The sequence below is a fragment of the Polypterus senegalus genome, chromosome 3 (assembly GCF_016835505.1).
Source record: "Polypterus senegalus isolate Bchr_013 chromosome 3, ASM1683550v1, whole genome shotgun sequence".
NCBI lineage: Eukaryota > Metazoa > Chordata > Cladistia > Polypteriformes > Polypteridae > Polypterus > Polypterus senegalus.
In genome coordinates, this window is record NC_053156.1 from 44,489,766 (window position 1) to 44,508,105 (window position 18,340).

The following is an 18,340-nucleotide window of genomic DNA, read 5'->3' on the forward strand; positions in this document are numbered from 1 at the left end:
AAGTAACCATGAAAATGAGAATGAATGCCAAACTTAATATAATACCAGGATTTATTTGTTTGAGGTGGACCTAATCATATAAACCAACATTTTATGGATTGCTTCTTCATGTGTTAATGAAGAAAGATTTCAGCTTTCAATGTTAATGTTACAGGTTTCGCTGTTTGTACCCTTTCAGGAGCTGGATAAGCCACCAGAGCTTCTAGAACAGTAACTGTAGGGTGACACGTCAGGATGCAGTGTGGTGTAGTGGGCAGGGCACTGGACACTTAAGGTTCAAGCAAATTGATAAATATAAGAAACGATGATCTGGAAAGTTTGTAAGTCTCCTTAATTAAAGGTGTCAGCCAATTATCCAACGATGATAAACTAGCCCAGGTACCTTTCCTGTGTATTCACGTGTGTCTGAACCTCCTTTCTCAAGTGTGTTCCCGTAAAGCCTGCTTTTCAGACTTTGTCATTATTTTCGAGACACCTTTCTCACCTCCTGTCTGGGTTTATACTTTCCGTTTTTGAAGGCGACTCTCTCAGCATGCACCTCTACTCCTCCTTGTGTGTCTCACACTCGCATGTCCTCTTTCGTAACGTCACCAAAGCCAAACTGACCAATCGGGTTACTCCGAGGGACCGGACACACAGGTCTTAGTGTTTTATTACATGGTAGATACTCTAACTGGCATATTGTGAAGTGTGGCTATGAAAGTCAACTTGAGAAGTAAAAGATTTGTTTGTGCTAAGTATAGCAGAGTGGCTGCACATCAGTGGCTGCTTACTGGCTTACAGTTTCAGGTGACCAAGTTCAGCTCCTGCCACTCACTGTGTAGAATTTGTATATTCTTCCCATATTTCCCTGGATTTTTATCCAGCTACCACAGTTTTCTCCCACATCGCAAATATCTGAAGTTAATTAATTGATAACTCTGAGTTGTGCCCTTTGGTATACTGTCATCCCATGCAGGGTTGGTTCGTGTCATGTGCTTAATATTACTGCGATAGGATCATGGGAAACTAGAGCCTGTCATGGAAAAAGGGAGTTCACAAAATTGACTGATTAATAGGTGATTCCAATTTAATGGTCTGAAGTTTGGATGTCCACGGTTAGGTGCAGGGCTACAGCTAAGATGTTATACTACAGCTATCTTATATTGAACAAGTTTTATTAGCAGTACAGGAGCTTTACTATAATGGATTATATTATGCTATATTGTATTATTAGTGTCCTGCAAAAGTCTCAGATTTTTTTTTTAATTTAAAATTAATTCCTGCATTGTTATTGTAAGCTACTAATGATAAATATTGTTCCTTGTTAGCAGACACTGTAGACAAAATCATAAAGTGAAATCTGCATTTTAAGGTAAACACTTAATTATTATAACAATCCGTTGTGGATAAGCATGAAAATGAAAACCAGAGTGAAGGAGAATGAAGAGTGTGACGGGTCAGAGGACTTCATAATGGCTTTGCAGTTCACTCTGAAAAGTAAAGTTTGAGAAGTTTCAGAAATACATTACATTCTGAACTTGGTCCACAATCTCGGGCTCCTCTAGCTGCCATTCCACGGACCCCTGAAACATTGGAAACTAAGCTTTAAAAATGAGTAGAGTAGGAAGAGTGTACAAAACGAGATCAAAGCTGAATCACACGGCGCACACACACCCCAGATGCGAGACGTCCATTACAAAAATCTGAACATGATATCGTATTATGAACATTACCTATTATCTACTGTTGGATTCTGCTCCGTACTTATCATATTGTATTGAGGATTACTTGTGTTCTCTTCTCTTCTGTGTATTGTATTGTATTGTATTGTACTGACCCCCTTTTATGACACCCACTGCACGCCCAAACTACCTGGAGAGGGGTCTCTCTTTGAACTGCCTTTCCTAAGGTTTCTTCCATTTTTTTCCTTGTCTTCCCATAGAGTCAAGGCAGGGCCTGTTAAAACCCACTGTGGCACTCCTTGTGTGATTTTGGGCTATATAAAAATAAATTGTATTGTATTAGTGAGGAAAGGCATTGAGAGGTTAACAATCACCCTGAATGATGTCCAGAGTTCAAACTAACGGCATATCAGTCAACAAGATCAAGAACCTCACGTAACACTGGCCTGTATGAAAGAATCCATTGGTCATAAAGAATGATATCAAGACCTGTCTGGTGACCAAGATAAAGCCAAAGTCAATCAGGTATAGTTTTGGAATAGTCTTGTGGACCTGAATTGACCTGGTGGGCCAAAATTCACACTAAACATTTCACATGTTCGGAGAAACGTCCCTGGAGTGAAGAATGGAGGTGGCACTGACAGCATAATGTGGAGAGATTGTGTCTCGTTAACAGACACCGGGCAAATTGTTGGACTTGACAGAAGAATGAAAGAATCACAATACCAGGAAATACTGAAAGGGAACCTATTTTAGTCTGCTAAAAAACCAAAGCTTTGGACAAGGTTTACCTTTGAGCAAGATGAAGATCGTGATCACTGGGCCGAAGCAACACTGATGTGGCTCAAGAGTATGAAGGTGACTGATCTTGAGTGGTCCATTCAACCCTATTAAAATTCTTCTTGAAAATGGTGGTCTGGATATACTGTTCTGTAAAGTGAAATGAACAAGTAAAAAATCAAGCCAACAAAGTTTAGACACCATCACAAACAAGCTTGAAGTTGTTATTGAAACCAAATGTTCCTCATCCAAATATAAATGTGTGAGGTCAGAACTCTTATGCAAGAAGCAGATTTCAGATTTTGACTTTAACATTTAATCTGCCAACAAGTGATTCATTTTATTATTCATTTCTTTTCCTGACCCGTTTATCCAGAGCAGGGCTGCGGGGCAGCTGGAGTCTATCCCGACAATCATCATGTGTAAGGCAGGAACAATCCCTAGACAGGACACAAGTCCATTGCAGGATCAACACACACACACAAAGGCCAATTTAGCAAAGTCAGTTCACTTAACCTGTCTTTGTTTTTTTATATTTTTATTGATTTCAATTAAAAACAGAAAACTTTCCATACAGTCAAGACAAATTTAACAAATCAGAGAAAGCAAAGTTTGACTCCTAAGAGAAAGAGAAATGAGCCAGCAACTGGAGTTACTCTATAAAAGGAGCGAGAAAAGAAGGGTATCACTTAACCGGTCTTTGGACTGAGGGAAGAAACCGGGGAAACCCACACGAACACAGAGAGAACACACAAACTCTACGCAAGGAGCAACTGGGACACAAACCCCAGTCTCCTCATTCTGAGGTAGCAGCAGTAGCACTGTGCCACCCTGCCCACCAAAACAAAAAGTATTATATAAAACATAAATATACACACACAACATCTGCAGATATATAAGCAACTCTGACAGTACAGCAATGTTTGAAAACCTTTTTTTAAAAGATATGTTTCACCAGGCAGAGTAAGGTTTATAACTGGAGCACTGGCACACCATATTAGTCGCTCAATCAGAGGTCGAGTTTGAACTAGCAGCCAGGTGGTTTACAGTCCAGTCCACCACTGAGTAGACATCACTTCCTGCCCTGTTTCCTATTCATATACAGTATAGAAATGATTTCAGTGCCATTACAGGCTCTGATGGGTGTGTTGCCCTCTCTCAGTGTTAACTCAGTTCGCCAGTCAGCCAAACCCTCTTTCAAATAAATTGATTTGTTTCATTAAAAGAACTTACTCATAACATAATGTGCCAAATGAACTACACAAACTGGTTTTCAATTCAGAGTCTATAAAATGACAACGCACTGCATGAATATGGCAATACATTCATTGGGCAGGTGCTTTACTTGCCTTGGGAATCCTGTGGCTCATAGGCATGGGGCACATTGTGAATTTGTGGGGCCCCTCCACCCACAAGTCACCAATCAAAACACAGTACTCGCTACACAGCCCACCCTCTCAGCTTTGACTGGGCGCAGTCTCACTGAAATAAACAAGCAAAGAAAAAACTTTTAGAAATAAGCAACAAAAACTACATTTCATGAAATATTTATTTATGCTCCTATATCATTATGTCACATTTTGCAATACATTTATTTATATTCCTCCATACATTAGGAGATGAACAAACAAACTGCATAATAAAAAGTGTATGTAAAGGTTATGTTAAATACACATTATAATAAGCCAACAGCTTTACACAAAATAATTAGGTGAAGATTGTTGAACTTGAAATTCACATGTATGCTTATTAATACATAAGCAGAGATCTACTCGACAGCATACAATAAATTAATACTACAAACAGCTCATTAGTATATAAACCGTTATATACTATTAATATAAACATTCATCCATCCATCCATCCATCCATTTTCTAACCCGCTGAATCCGAATACAGGGTCACGGGGGTCTGCTGGAGCCAATCCCAGCCAACGCAGGGCACAAGGCAGGAACCAATCCTGGGCAGGGTGCCAACCCACCGCAGGACACACACAAACACACCCACACACCAGGCACACACTAACATTCGCCTTTGTAAAAAATAATAAAATACTTGCAGGTAATTCTTTGTTTAGCGCTGACAACGAAATGTCAATTTAAATTAGCGGGAGGAGGCGGGCTGAACTGAAAAATGAACGCAGCTGCTTAACTGAACGTCCCGCCCAAAGCGCGTGCCCGGCAAGAACTGCACGCTCACGCTTGGAGCGAGAAAAAGAAAATGGCCAGCAGAGGTCGCCAACACACTGAAATGTTCAAACTCTGGCTCTGTGCATTCATTTCTAAAAAATACAGTATATGGTAACAAGCACAATATTTTTGTACCTACGAAATGATTATATATCACCTAGCATTATGCATGGAGTATAAGAGTATTTTGCTTAATTTAGGATAAATGTTCTTGAGTTATCTGACTAAAATATTAAGGAAATATTGATTAAAAAAACACTGCTATGAGAGCAAAGTCTATCTACTTGTAGCGAGGAGTAGCTCAGGATTTATGTTCTTGTTTTAAGAACCATAGCTTTAAAATTCACTCATTTCAAGAGCTGTCAAGAAATGTTTTACTTGATCAAAAGCAGTCTTACCAAGTACCATTTTCTTGCCCAATTGGCAGATAAGTTTGCGTATTGATATTATTTTGGCTGACACCTCCATCCAAGGAGACTTACGACATCTGAAATACAATTGGTTACATTTCTTTAGGTTGTCCAGTTGGTGCATAGACAGGTGGACTGACTTGCTGAGGGTCACACAGTGTCAATAGCAGGATTTGAACCCACAGCTTCTGGGTTTTGAGTCTAGAACCTCAACCACTGCGCCACACTGCATGCCATTTTAAACATTTATTTAACAGTATTTTATAATTATTATTTTTCACAGAGGCATTTTATACAGTGCAAGCAATGGCTTTTAGTGCCTAGACCAGGGATTTCAAACTCAGGTCCTCGAGGGCTGCAGGTTTTCATTCTAACCATCTTCTTCATTAGTGACCAGTTTTTACTGCTAATTAACTTCTCTTTCTTTAGTTTTAGTTAATTTGACTCAGGCCCCTTAGTTGTTTCTTTTCCTTTCATTAGCAGCCAAACAATAATGAGACCCAAAACGAGCTGCCACATGACCTGCTCCCCTGTGCCCATCACACAATATCTGAAATTAAAGAAAGGTGAAGGTCTCCGTAAGGTTGATCTCTCAGGTTACCAAAACATTTTGACAATGTTCTTAGAAAAAAACAGAAAATCAACAGTTTTGGAAATGTCTACTGTGGCAGAATGAGAGCAGCAACAAGCCATGGAATTAAATAATGGGTTTAATTAATGGCAAAAATCAGATTCTCATTAAGAAAGTGGTTGGAGTTGGAAGCCGGACATCGCCTCATTTCTGTTTGGCTGACATTTAATAAAGAAAAGAATAAATTCATAGGGTTGCCTCTTTAAGAACAGGAATATTAAAGTAAAGGGAAAAGAAATTAATTAGCAGTGGTCACTGATTAGGAAAAGGGTTAGAATGAAAACCAACAGCCACTGCGGCCCACCTGACCTGGAGTTTGACACCCCTGGCCTAGACCCTTCGTCCAAACCAAATCTTAAGATGGGCATTTGGATTTATGTGAGGGGTGCACATCAATACAAATTTTAAACATAAAAATGCATTAATCCCATTCTTGGTTTCATGAAATGTTTTAAGAAAGCGAGTTTAAACTTAAATGACACAATACTCAGTTAAGCAGGAGGTTGAAGAGCTGGTTTGCTGCAAGAAGTCACTGCCACGACGAGCAAACTGGAGTTAACCAAAGAACACCATTAAGCTGAAGCCACCAAAACACAACTGCATTCATGTACTTATTTGACTGATGCCTTTCTCTAATGTCACTTACAACATCTGAGCTACAGTTGGATTCATTTCTTTTGGTTTTCCGGCAGTCACATGGTGTCAGTAGTGGGATTTAAACCCACAGCCTCAGGGTCTGAAATCCAAATTCAGCGATCAAAAACCGTATTAACAGAAAGGCTTGGAACAACGCGGCAAATGCTGCAAGCTCTATTTATCAAACATTATAGTCATGAAATGCCAGTCACACACTCAACACCGCCATCTCCCAGGCAAACAGCATACATACAGCATGTGCAGTACAAGCAATCGAAAAAGCCTGAGTGGATTTGTGGGACACGCGGAAAGACGAGCTCAGCCTGTGAGGCTCCATAAAGTGCGGGGTTTGTGGTTTGTTTTTTGACCTCCTAAGAGCTTCTTAGCTGCATTCTGTTACAATATCAGCATGAAGGACAGCGTCTTCTCCAGTCTAATCAGTAATGAGGGTTCGATTTCAAACATTTTCTAATATTCGAGCTTAAATTTGTTTCTAAAATGATGCTGTCTACTTTGTAGTTTTCAACATTCTACATTAACAATTTTTGGACGTGGACACACAAACTGCATCCTACTGTAATGTTGAGTAACCGCCGGTGGCAAATTATCATCAGGGCCTGAAAAGCAATCCTACGTGATAGAGGGGCACGTGTTCAAACACAACAAATCATCTACTGAAATATTTGAGAATTAGGAAGTGATATCTATTTTCTTTTATGCCAAACAAGTTTTTTTTCCCCAATAAACAATATTAATGGATGAGTCTAGCAATTTGTGTTACCCTTTCTCTGGCACTCGTGGCCTAAATATTTCTCCTACGTATAGAGAATGATTGAGAATTGTCATCTATATCAGTACAATCGTAATACTCTCTGTCTGTCTTTTGAATTTTTCACTTCTTTAGATGTTATTTATCCGTGTCGCATACTAGGGACACCATTTCAGCCCCTCAGACTGCATCTTGTCTGTTTGTCTGTTTGCTCACCAGTCACGTAAAATGGCTCAACTGACTTTCACACATTTTCCCTGTCGGTCCCACTTAAAATATAAGCCTCAAAACTCTCATTGGGGTGGGCGTTGTAATGGAGGGGCAACCCAAAATGTGCACATTGTTCCAAAATGAGTCAAACTTAATAACGTTTTTCCATCTATAGTAAAGCTGAACCACGTTAAGATACAGACTATATAGCACTTCAAAAATCTCGTCAGTTACCGTGAAGCAAAAAATGTCAAACTTGATGACATTTTGCTTGCATGTCACTGTTGACAGAACTTAAAATGGAGAATTTTTAAGGGCGTCGAACAACAGGGTTATAAAATGGGGTGTTAAACCAAAACAGCATTGTTTATAGTAACAATGGCATCGTGTTTAGGTTTGGCCCTTCAAACACTGAAGGCTGCATTCCAGGTGGGAGCGATGGTCGGTTGTGGTGGGATGGTGGACCAACACAAAAATGGTGTCTCTCCCAAAAACGACCATGTCTACGTTCACAAAATGTATCATTTATATTGTTGTTCATGAAATTAGAGTTACTGGTTTCATGGAGTTTCAAGAATTTCAACACTACAAAAGCAATGCATCACTCCATAAGAGGCGAGGGAGTGCTTATTAAATGTCACCTGTATATTATAGCTAACCCAGTTTAACCTACACAGTTTATGGACTTTCAAAAGTTTCATCGTGAAGAAGAGCTTCATAGAAGGAACAACATAAAAACTGGTAGTGTTGCCAGCCTGCATGCCATATCAACAGTTCAGTTATTCAACAAGTCATCCAGTCTATTATCATGGGATTAACCATCTATCCACGAAACCACAGAAAATTAGAAAACGCAGAGACGCAGCATTCATGGTTAAAACCATGAGTGACCACAATTATGGAATCCTATCACACATTACAAGGAAAGATCCTCAGTTCATGAGAGAAGCAAAACTAATACACCAGTAGTGGAGAGGATGGGTGGGACCGTCTCCGACCCCGGCAATAGCAAAAGAGCTTAACATTTAAAAAAATACAAAACAGTTGCCGTAACCCATTATACAAATCCACCTGGGCAACACTGGGTATTTCGGGCGAGTCAAAATGTCAACATTTGAATGGCGGAAACAATTTATTCACAAAACATGTTTCATACGTGCAAGATGATTTACAGGAACGTCTCAACCTGTTCGCCATCATGTTCAACACACCATATGTGGCGCATAAATACACAGCAGTACCATTAGTGTTAACATACTGTAATTTTGACTCACCCTGTATAGTAACATAACACACTTGTTAAGTGATGTGACTTGACAATTCAGGTATCATTTTATTTTCCTGTACTCGTTACAGTCTTCATCGTGTGAATTAAAACACGTCATCCTCCCAGAATATGCCACAGTTAAATTCTGCACGGTACAACTCGGAAAAGGAAAATATGCGACAAAGCACAGCAAGAAAAACTGATGGCGCTTGTTCACCGAGAGCCTGAATGATAAGCAGACCCCAAAGTAAAAATATCGTGCTGTGCACAGGGTGGGGGGGGGCTGACGTCACCAGGAAGTGCACTACTTATTGCAGCGTATAGCCTGTTGTGGTTTGGGGGTCTTTCTGTCTTAGTCTAAGCATTAGGGAGCTGCTTCTGAGTTCATCTTTGTAACCCAAATGTCGCAGGTTTGCAGCTGCCAACCTGTGATTTCGTAGTCAAATGTCCAGACTGGAATTAACATTAAAGCAAAGCAGGCTAAGTGAAGATCTCCAGTGCTGACTCCTGATGGTTTTACTGTACAACAGCACATCATGTACAGATACCCCCAGTGCCAGCTAGAGATCCTGTAGAGTTAGAGATGTTCAGCTCTTGGTCACCCCGGACGTCCCTCTATGGCCTCTACAGAAGTAGAAAGAGCACTCGGAGTCTCCTAGAGTTTCTGTTGGTAGTCCACATGAAGAGGGGAGCTACTGGTGCCCAGGACTCGTCACTGTAGGGCCCCCTGCCGAGCGTCCCCCTCAATATGTGTGACCATAAGCACCTGCACCAACAGACAGATGGAGTCTCCGTATTGCGGAGGACCACTCAGACCCTTCAGGTGAAGTAGATGGAAGGACTTGTTTGTGGGCCATTCTTTCTCTCATGCTAGTCTACCTCAGACGTTCCCCAGGAGATCTAAAAAAAAAAGAAGAAGAAGAAGAAGAAGTTATGTTTTAATGAAAAAAATTAAAGGATCCAAACAAAATAAGCAAAGTGCAATCACTTTAGAAGCCGGAGCCGAGGGTCCATGTGTTTTGCTTATTGTTTTTCCTTCCTGTCCACAGGCAGAGACGATTTTGTGCAGAGCTACGAGACAGTGACACAGATGGAAGGTGAGACTTTGTGCTGTTCGATTCACTGAAGGTGAGAGAGGCCTGGCCTTGATTTCAAGCTTCTCGTCTGTGCACAGCACTTAAGGCAAAGAGCTGGGCGTGATATGTTCTCCTAGCGCTGTTGTGTGTCAAAACGTGCAATCCTGCCATGTGCAACTCCTCACGCATTCAGCAACTTGCTGAGTGTGCATATGACTGTGAGCTTTTTTTTTTCACCCCCCAACTTACCAATTTAACTGTTGCCCCCTTGTTATTGCAGTTCATTACGCACGCCCTATCATCATCCTGGGACCCACAAAGGACAGAGTGAATGACGATCTCCTCTCTGAATTTCCTGACAAATTTGGATCCTGCGTGCCACGTAAGTGCCCCCTCACCAATTATGCCAAGTATACCTGTTAGCGACCAAAGGATTTGCTGACAAAAAAAAAAAAAGATAAGGCCCATAGGAAGGAAACGAGGGTAATAAAATGTGGCAATGGTTTTCACGTTCAGAAGGCTTATTTCTGCCACCGGTTCAAAGGAATGAAACCACATCCATCCACAAACACCGCCACAATTATTTCTTTCTTATTCAGAGATGAATTCTCAGATGCCATCCATCTATTTCCTAACCCAGTTATCCAGGGCAGGTTCGGAAAAGCAGGAACAAAATCTGGATAGGAGGGCGCCAGTCTATCACAGAGTGAACACAATAACACATGTATAAACACACACACACTCTTCAGGGGCCGATTTAACATCACTGATATACCTAACCTGCACGAGTTTGGATGGTCAGAAGAAAGCGAACCACCCAAAGAAAACCCAAGCGGACAGGGGGTCTCCATGTTGTGGGGCAGCAGCCCTACCACAGTGCCACCCTATTCTCTTATACACGTACTGTATATATTGTATGCACATATATATCTGTGTGTGTGTGTGTGTGTGTGTGTATAAACTCCCACTGTATGTTAAGACTTTCATTTTCATACTACAACACCTTGTTCTTTCACTTGCAAACTTCAGAGGTGCTCCAGTTCCCTGACAGCAGGCCTTTGCCAGTCTGTGCAATGAGGCAGAGAAAGCCACGCGCAGGAAATCCATGTCACCAAGCTAAGAGCCACATCGGGCTAATGAAGATTTCCGTCATTAACTGGTGACTTCTCTTCAGTCCCTGCAGCTGACAACGCCTCGGTGAGGTCCCATAGCAGTTCTGCAGCTGGCCAATAGAGACCTTCTTTAGCTGAGAGGTCAAATTCAATGCTTACAATCCCAAGGTCCTAAGTCTGCTTCCTAGCAGTGCTATCTCAGGGAATGAGGAGGAGTAGCAACTCCCTGAACGATGCCTGAGCCGAGACGTGTGATGATGTGATCCTGATTCACTCCAGGCAGCCTGGCGTTGTACACACAGAAGTATACTGTTGCAGTTTAGAGGCGGTTTCAGTCACTGCGTGGAGAGACATTTTTCATTAACAGCTCAGGATGAGACAACTTGTTTATAATGTAAAGAGTTCAGGGTTGTGAGCAGTGAGTGCTGAGCTTTGTGACAGCGCCAAGTGACTTCCTAAGCAGGGACACTCCGTCAGCTGCACATTTGAAATCCAGCCTTGGGGTTACTGCTAGGCTATAGCTGCAATTACTTTTGTTGTCAGGGGTGTCTCATAAAACTTTGGGCTGCCAGTTCATATTTGTCCCTAGTAACCACCACATGCCCTCACAATTACCAAAAAGGCAATAAATGGCGCAAAGAGATTCTTTCAGTACTTTACTAGTAAATGAACAGTCAAGGAGGAGGTGAAGTGCATCAGGGATAATAAAGGGGAATTAAAAGATACAGACAGTGAAATAGTTTGAATTTGCACTTTATTGAAGTTTAAATGTGTGAAGATGGCTGGCATAGTGGCGCAGTGGGTAGCGCTGCTGCCTCGCAGTTAGGAGACCCGGGTTCCTTTCCCGGGTCCTTCCTGTGTGGAGTTTGCATGTTCTCCCCGTGTCTGAGTGGGTTTCCTGCCACAGTCCAAAGACATGCAGGTTAGGTGCATTGGCGATCCTACATTGTCCCTAATGTGTGTGCCCTGCAGTGGGCTGGCGCCATGCCCGGGGTTTGTTCCCTGCCTTGTGCCCTCTGCTGGCTGAGATTGGCTCCAGCAGACCCCCGTCACCCTGTGTTAGGATATAGCGGGTTGGACAATGGATAGACGGATGTGTGAAGATGTTGACAGCCTGTTAAGAATAAATTATAAAATGCAATAGTGAGGCTTCGCCTGGTGTACTGCATATAATGTTAGTCTTTATATCACAAAAACGACATGGCAGCACTAGGGAATGTACAGGCTGACTAGGCTGATCCCAGGACTGAGAGCCATGAGCTGTGAGGGGAGACTGAAGGAGATGAACCTTTGAGAGGAGACATGATTGAAGTGTTTTAAATTATGAAAAGAATTAATACAGCGGATCCAGCCGTTCCCTTATGCACGGTTGGAAACTTATTAAGGGCGGCTTTCACACAAGTGTTAGAAAGTTTTGCTTCACGCAAGGAACTTGAAACATGTGGAATAAATGACCGAGTAGTGTGATAGAGTGTAGGGACCTGCCAAAGCTCGACTTGACATTATTTTGAATAATCCATGTGACGAGGATGAACAAGCCTGCTGGGCTGAAAGGCCTCTTCTCAATGCAATTGTTCAAATGTTGTAACGTACTTTTTAACTTTTTAGGCGTATTTCAGGTCACCTGCTCCCTAGCTGAGCTTACCTGCTGCCCTCTCATGTTCTGAGCGACTATTGCAGATTTCCCCAAGCGTGTCCATTTTTCTTTATCCCTTTCAATACGCCATCTAGTGTACAGACACGGACTTCACTCCCACAGAAGCTACTCTTGTCCCTGACTTTCTAGTCCCCCTCCTGTGCTATTCTCACGGCTTCTTCAGCCCATTGCTGCATTTCACAATTTATATTTAATTTTCCACATTTTGTTTTGTTAGTGTGGCAAACGTGTACATCTGTTCATGAGAAAATATATGCCCATTAGTTTGCTTTTTTTTAAGATTGGTGCGGGACTGAATTAGCAACAATTAAAAAGCAAGAATCGATCATGAAAACTCTGTTAAAGTGCAAAAAACTATATTCATAGTTATGAAGGAGCCACAAGGAGTAAAATCCAGAAATTCTGAAAAATTGTATTGTATTTTATTCATATTGAAAGTTCAGACAGAGGAGCAGCTGCAGCACCTTGCCCTTAAATAATACGTCTTCCCAATTAGTGTGTGCACAGCGACATCGCCATGTCAGGAAAACAGCCCTGGAAACCAGCATGACACAAACACAAATGAGGTCCTCCAAAACATGTGAACCATAAATAGCAAGGAGTATAAACTGATAAAAATATTTCAAACATACAGAAAAGGTTTTAAACGTTGGTAGATCCTGACCATTACAGTATAGAATCTTAAGTAGGTTGTCCATCCATTATCCAACCCGCTATATCCTAACTACAGGGTCACGGGGGGTCTACTGGAGCCAATCCCAGCCAACACAGGGTGCAAGGCAGAAAACAAACCCTGGGCAGGGCGCCAACACCCACACCCACACACCAAGCACACACTTAGGGACATTTAGGATCATCAATGCACCTAACCTGCATGTCTTTGGACTGTGGGAGGAAACCCACGCAGACACGGGGAGAACATGCAGACTCCACTCAGAGATGGCCCAGTAAGCGAACCCGGGTCTCCTAACTGTGAGGCAGCAGCAGCAGCACTACCCACTGCGCCACTATGCCACCCTTAAGTAGGCTGTAGCTTTTGCCAATGTTCAGAACAAATTCTATACCAGTCCTGGAGGGCCGCAGTGGCTGCAGGTTTTCATTCTAACCCTTTTCTTAATTAGTGACCTGTTTTTGCTGCTAATGAACTCCTTTTCCATTCATTTTAATTGACTTGTTTTTTTAAGATTTGCTCCCCTGAATTTCTTCATCGTTCCTCTGAGTTTCTTCATTTCTTTCCTTAAATGGCACCCAAACAGAAATGAAGTGAAGTGAGTGAGCCAACAGAAGACCAACTAAGTAAGGGTCTCAAACTCCAACCAGTTCCTTAATTAGGCACCGAGTCTTGTTGTTAGTTAAACCCATTCTTTAATTTCATGGCTTGTTGCTGCTCTCATTGTGCGATGGCAGACATTTCCAGAACTGTTGATTTTCTCTTTCCTAACAGCTCTGTTAAAATGTTTTGTGGACCTGAGCAGATCAACATTCCTGAGACCTTCATCTTTCTTTATTTTCAGATATTGTGTGCTGGTCATGTTTGGGCTCATTTTGTATCTCATTGTTGTTTGGCAGCTAATTAAGGAAAAAGAAACAATTAGTGGGTCTGAGTCTTCAAGAGCAAGTCAAGTAAAAATAAGAAAGAAGTTAATTAAACAGGTCACTAATTAAGAAAAGGGTTATAATGAAAACCTACAGCCACCGTGGTCCTCCAGGACTGGAGTTTGAGACCCCTGCTCTAGAGATTCTTAAAAATCTTAAAAAAACAAGTCAATTAAAATGAATGGAAAAGGAGTCACTTTGTGAATTTCCCCTTGGGATTAATAAAGTATCTATCTATCTATCTATCTATCTATCTATCTATCTAAAATAATTCTAAACACAGTAAGCACAAAACAATTCCACTTTTTCACAGTTTATTGTGTTTTATCATAGAATCTTAAAAATTGCGTATTTCAACTGGGATATAAACTGTATCAGTTTGATTTTAATAAAGTTGCAGTCATCTCGCCCAAGCAGAAGTTGTGTTGTATGGTGGCAGGCCTTTTCACAATTTAGTATACTGACATGCCGGTTAGGTGGACTGGCGATTCTAAATTGGCCTTAGTGTGTGCTTGGTGTGTTTGTGTGTGTCCTGTGGTGGGCTGGCACCCTGCCCAGGATTGGTTCCTGCCTTGTGCCCTGTGTTGGCTGGGATTGGCTCCAGCAGACCCCCGTGACTCTGTGTTCGGATTCAGCGGGTTGGAAAATGGATGGATGGAATTAAATTTTTTTTACTGTAAATACATCAACAAGAAAAAAACGTCAAAGTGAAAACAAAATGGATCTGTTTTTATAATAGCAGAGGCCATGTTGCTGCTATTGTCTGCTGTAGCCCTCCCAAATGGAGTCTGCTTGTTGCTCCAAATCCCTGATTAGTTGGCTGTGAGCAGTAAAGGCTGACTAAAGCACCACCAGGAGTGAGGAGGAAAGGGGGGAAAGGAAGTAAGTTTAGGATCAGACTTGTGCCCCCCATGATGGACTATAAGCCACCTTGCATATTGATCTTTGTGTAAACTCAGCAAGCCACATAAGGTTCATCACACAAATGTAGCGGGCCTGGTATGCCAAGAGCTATCACTCATGTGCAGGACGAAGGCTTGATGGGGCGGTTTGCTGCCCGCCCACCACGCCACCGCAGCTACTGCTCCTGACTGGACACAGGCTGGATAGAGCGGAGGGGGGTGTTTCACTGCACCACACATGGCTGCCCCATACGTTCTCGGTGGCCATAGAGGGTGAACGGCGCGGAAGGGGATAGCATTGTAGTGTGCATTGGATGGCTGCCTATTGAATGGGGGCATTTCACTACCTGCCTTTGGCCGCACCGTGTTTGTTCTCGGTGGGCGGATGCTGCAGGCAGCATAATGTAGTGGAGGTGACTGTGAGGTGGGCTGGTGATGAACCGCCCGTCGATGCCCCCATTCACTCTCAATAGCAAGCCTGCTTGTTCTGTTACGCATATTGCAGGAAGTTGTCTCTTGTCAGTACATCAGACGTGTTGACGACGGGTGCCTTCCTGCTGTGATATCATGGACAGTGCTGTGCAGAAGAGCTCATCTTAACCTTTTGTCTTCACCCTTCAAGAATGTCTCTGAAACACAAATCTGATGCAAGTGCTGGTGATACAGTAAAGAAGAGAAAAACCATTACCATTGAAAATAAAGTAGAAATAATAAAAAGGTCACAGAGAGGTGAAACTCCATCATTCATTGGCAGAGCACTTGGTTACAGTCGGTCAACAATAGCATTTATTAAAGTAATGTACCTGTTCCGACTTACATACAAATTCAACTTAAGTACAAACCTACAGTCCCTATCTCGTACATAACCCGGGGATTGCCTGTACTTGCTTTTAACTCTTAGGAGGCACAATCCCAGTACATACAGTACACTGCAGGTTACTTCTAGATGTTCCCCATGTCATATTTCAGGAAGGTGAATACAATATCCACACAACACAAAAGCAGTTTGGTCTCTTGGCTTGAATACTGAGCAACTAAGCTATCAAGTCAGGCATGTGTTGTCAGCCCTGAACTGTAACCCTTGCACCCTTCTGCAGACACAACCAGGCCAAAGAGGGAATACGAGGTGGATGGACGTGACTATCACTTTGTGTCGTCTCGTGAGCAAATGGAGAAAGACATCCAGAGCCACAAGTTCATCGAGGCCGGCCAGTACAACAGTCACCTTTACGGGACCAGCGTGCAGTCAGTCCGAGAGGTGGCTGAGCAGGTGAGACCTAAAGGCTGTGGGCATCACGAGGTATTTTTAGTCCTTAAAATGCTCGTTTTGATCTAAATGTAATTTTGAGGAGAAATTTTCCTTCAGAGTGAGCAATGCATTCATCAAAATCTTTTTACGGTACAGTGTGCTTCTGCAGACTGTTATTAGTAAGTGCTTTAAGCATTATAAAGGCTCAGTATAAATAAATTGTATTATTATTATTCCATTTACTGATTTAGTACAGTTATCTAACGATAACAGTCTGTTACGAGTCATTGATCACATGGGTTCACATTACAGGGATGCTGAAATCTTTATCTTTACTTAATCTTATATATAAACGTCTACGTGTGTGTGTGTGTGTTTGTGTGTGTGTGTGTGTGTGTGTGTCTGTCCGGCCCGGAAGTGAGAGGTGGGGTCAAAGTAAAGGCTCCGCTCTGAGGAAACAGAAAACTCACTTAGCCACTAATAACACACGCGAGGGCCGCCATGTCAGCAAAATGAAACCTCAGAACAAAGACAAAGTTGCTTAGCCGCTAACATCGGCAAAACGTTATCCCTTTTACTTTTCCTCCCACCGCTAAAGCGATGTGAGCACGTCAGCAGTACGAATCCTTCTAGCAGAGAGATGCCCAGAGTAAGTTCCTTTCAATTACTTGACATCTCTATGTTTCAGTTTTTTTCTAATGATTTGAATAGTTTCTAGGACCCCAGGCTTTTTACAGCACGGGCTTACACAACTAGTATTTTAATACTTTTGAAGCGCTAAGGAGCGTTGCAGCACCCCAAACCCCAGCCACAACTACACAGACACAGGTTCAGATTCCAATAAGGAGATTTAGTGCCACAAATAACTTAATGTGTTCCACGATTCCAGCAATAGGACTCTTCCCTTCTCCACTCCAGCCAGGTGAGCTTCGTCCAACTACTCTCCCAACATTGATGCCCTGGTGAGGCAGAGCAGCTCCCTTTATACTAAACCCTAGGAGTACTTCCGGTGCTAGCGCATTGCATCCAGGGAGCCCTTCTGGATCAGGCAGAACCTCCCCGTGATAACTGAGTCTGCCTGGCAGCATCCGAGAACCCCAAAAGGGCTGCCACCAAAGCTACAACACCCATACAGCCCTGTCGTTGTCCAAATGGGATGAACACTAGATGGACATCACCACCCAGTGTATTCGGGAAGCACACGGCCCAGACAAACAGTCTCCCCCTGCCCACCCATTATAAAGGCCTCCTGACCAGGAAAGGTACAACTATCCAGCCTGGCCGGGATGCACATCCATCCATTAAAATGGTCTCCCAGCCAAATATGGAACCATACATCCCGACCATGATGCCAGCCATTATAAATATATAAACTATAATTTCTTAATTATTTGATTAACTTGACAAGTCAAATAAATCTAGCTTAAATACAGGGGAAATATATAGAATGGCACATCTCTACACAGAGGGTTGGAGGAAAATCTGGATCAAACGTCAGAAACACGCATTGAAACAAAGACCTCGAGTCAGCTTTTACAAATTATCTGGCTCAGACTATTTATCCATAAGCTAAGCAAACCAGCTTGACAAACTAAATGCCCTCCTCTCTTTTGTATGATTTATACCCTACATTCTTACAGAGAGCACAGAGTCTGCCCTGGCTTCATTCTTAAAAAGGCACGAACCAAAGTGGGATGAAGCATCAGTTGACTGCTGGACACCCACACTCATGCACACTCACATTCGCTTCTACTGGGCAGTGCCCAGAATTGGTGCAGATAAGTGCCAAAGGAGACAACAGCACCCAAATCTGGTAATGATAAAGATGATTAAGAATGATTCAAAGGTGATATGAAACTGCTGCCAGTTTGTAGATGATATGCTGAATGTATTTATACAATTGAATAACAGCCAGGATGCCTGAAAGCCTGAAAGCAAAGTACCCTCATCACATACTGAACATACAAAAACAGCTGCTGGCCAGAATCATATTACAGATTACTGTACAAACAATATCTATCCATGCATCCGTTATTGAATCCTCTTCAGGGTTATGGGTGCCCGGGCGTATACTAGCAGTAAGACCAGAACTTAACATGGTGCGAAAGACACAGATAGACACCAAGACAGCCAGATGTCCAAACACACGCTTTTATTCTTTTTCTCACAGTACACCAATCCACAATAATGGC

General features: G+C 42.3%; 1 protein-coding gene across 6 annotated transcripts in view; it reads left to right on the forward strand.

Annotated features, from left to right (window-relative positions):
- LOC120525084 (disks large homolog 4) overlaps window positions 1-18,340 on the forward strand; it is a 593,143-nt gene that overhangs the window by 556,806 nt on the left and 17,997 nt on the right. For all 6 annotated transcript variants that reach the window (XM_039747069.1, XM_039747070.1, XM_039747066.1 and 3 more), the window contains 3 exons: window positions 9,606-9,653; window positions 9,913-10,014; window positions 15,997-16,169. In XM_039747069.1, the coding sequence (XP_039603003.1) occupies window positions 9,606-9,653; window positions 9,913-10,014; window positions 15,997-16,169 (323 nt within the window). The remainder of the gene's footprint in view (window positions 1-9,605; window positions 9,654-9,912; window positions 10,015-15,996; window positions 16,170-18,340) is intronic.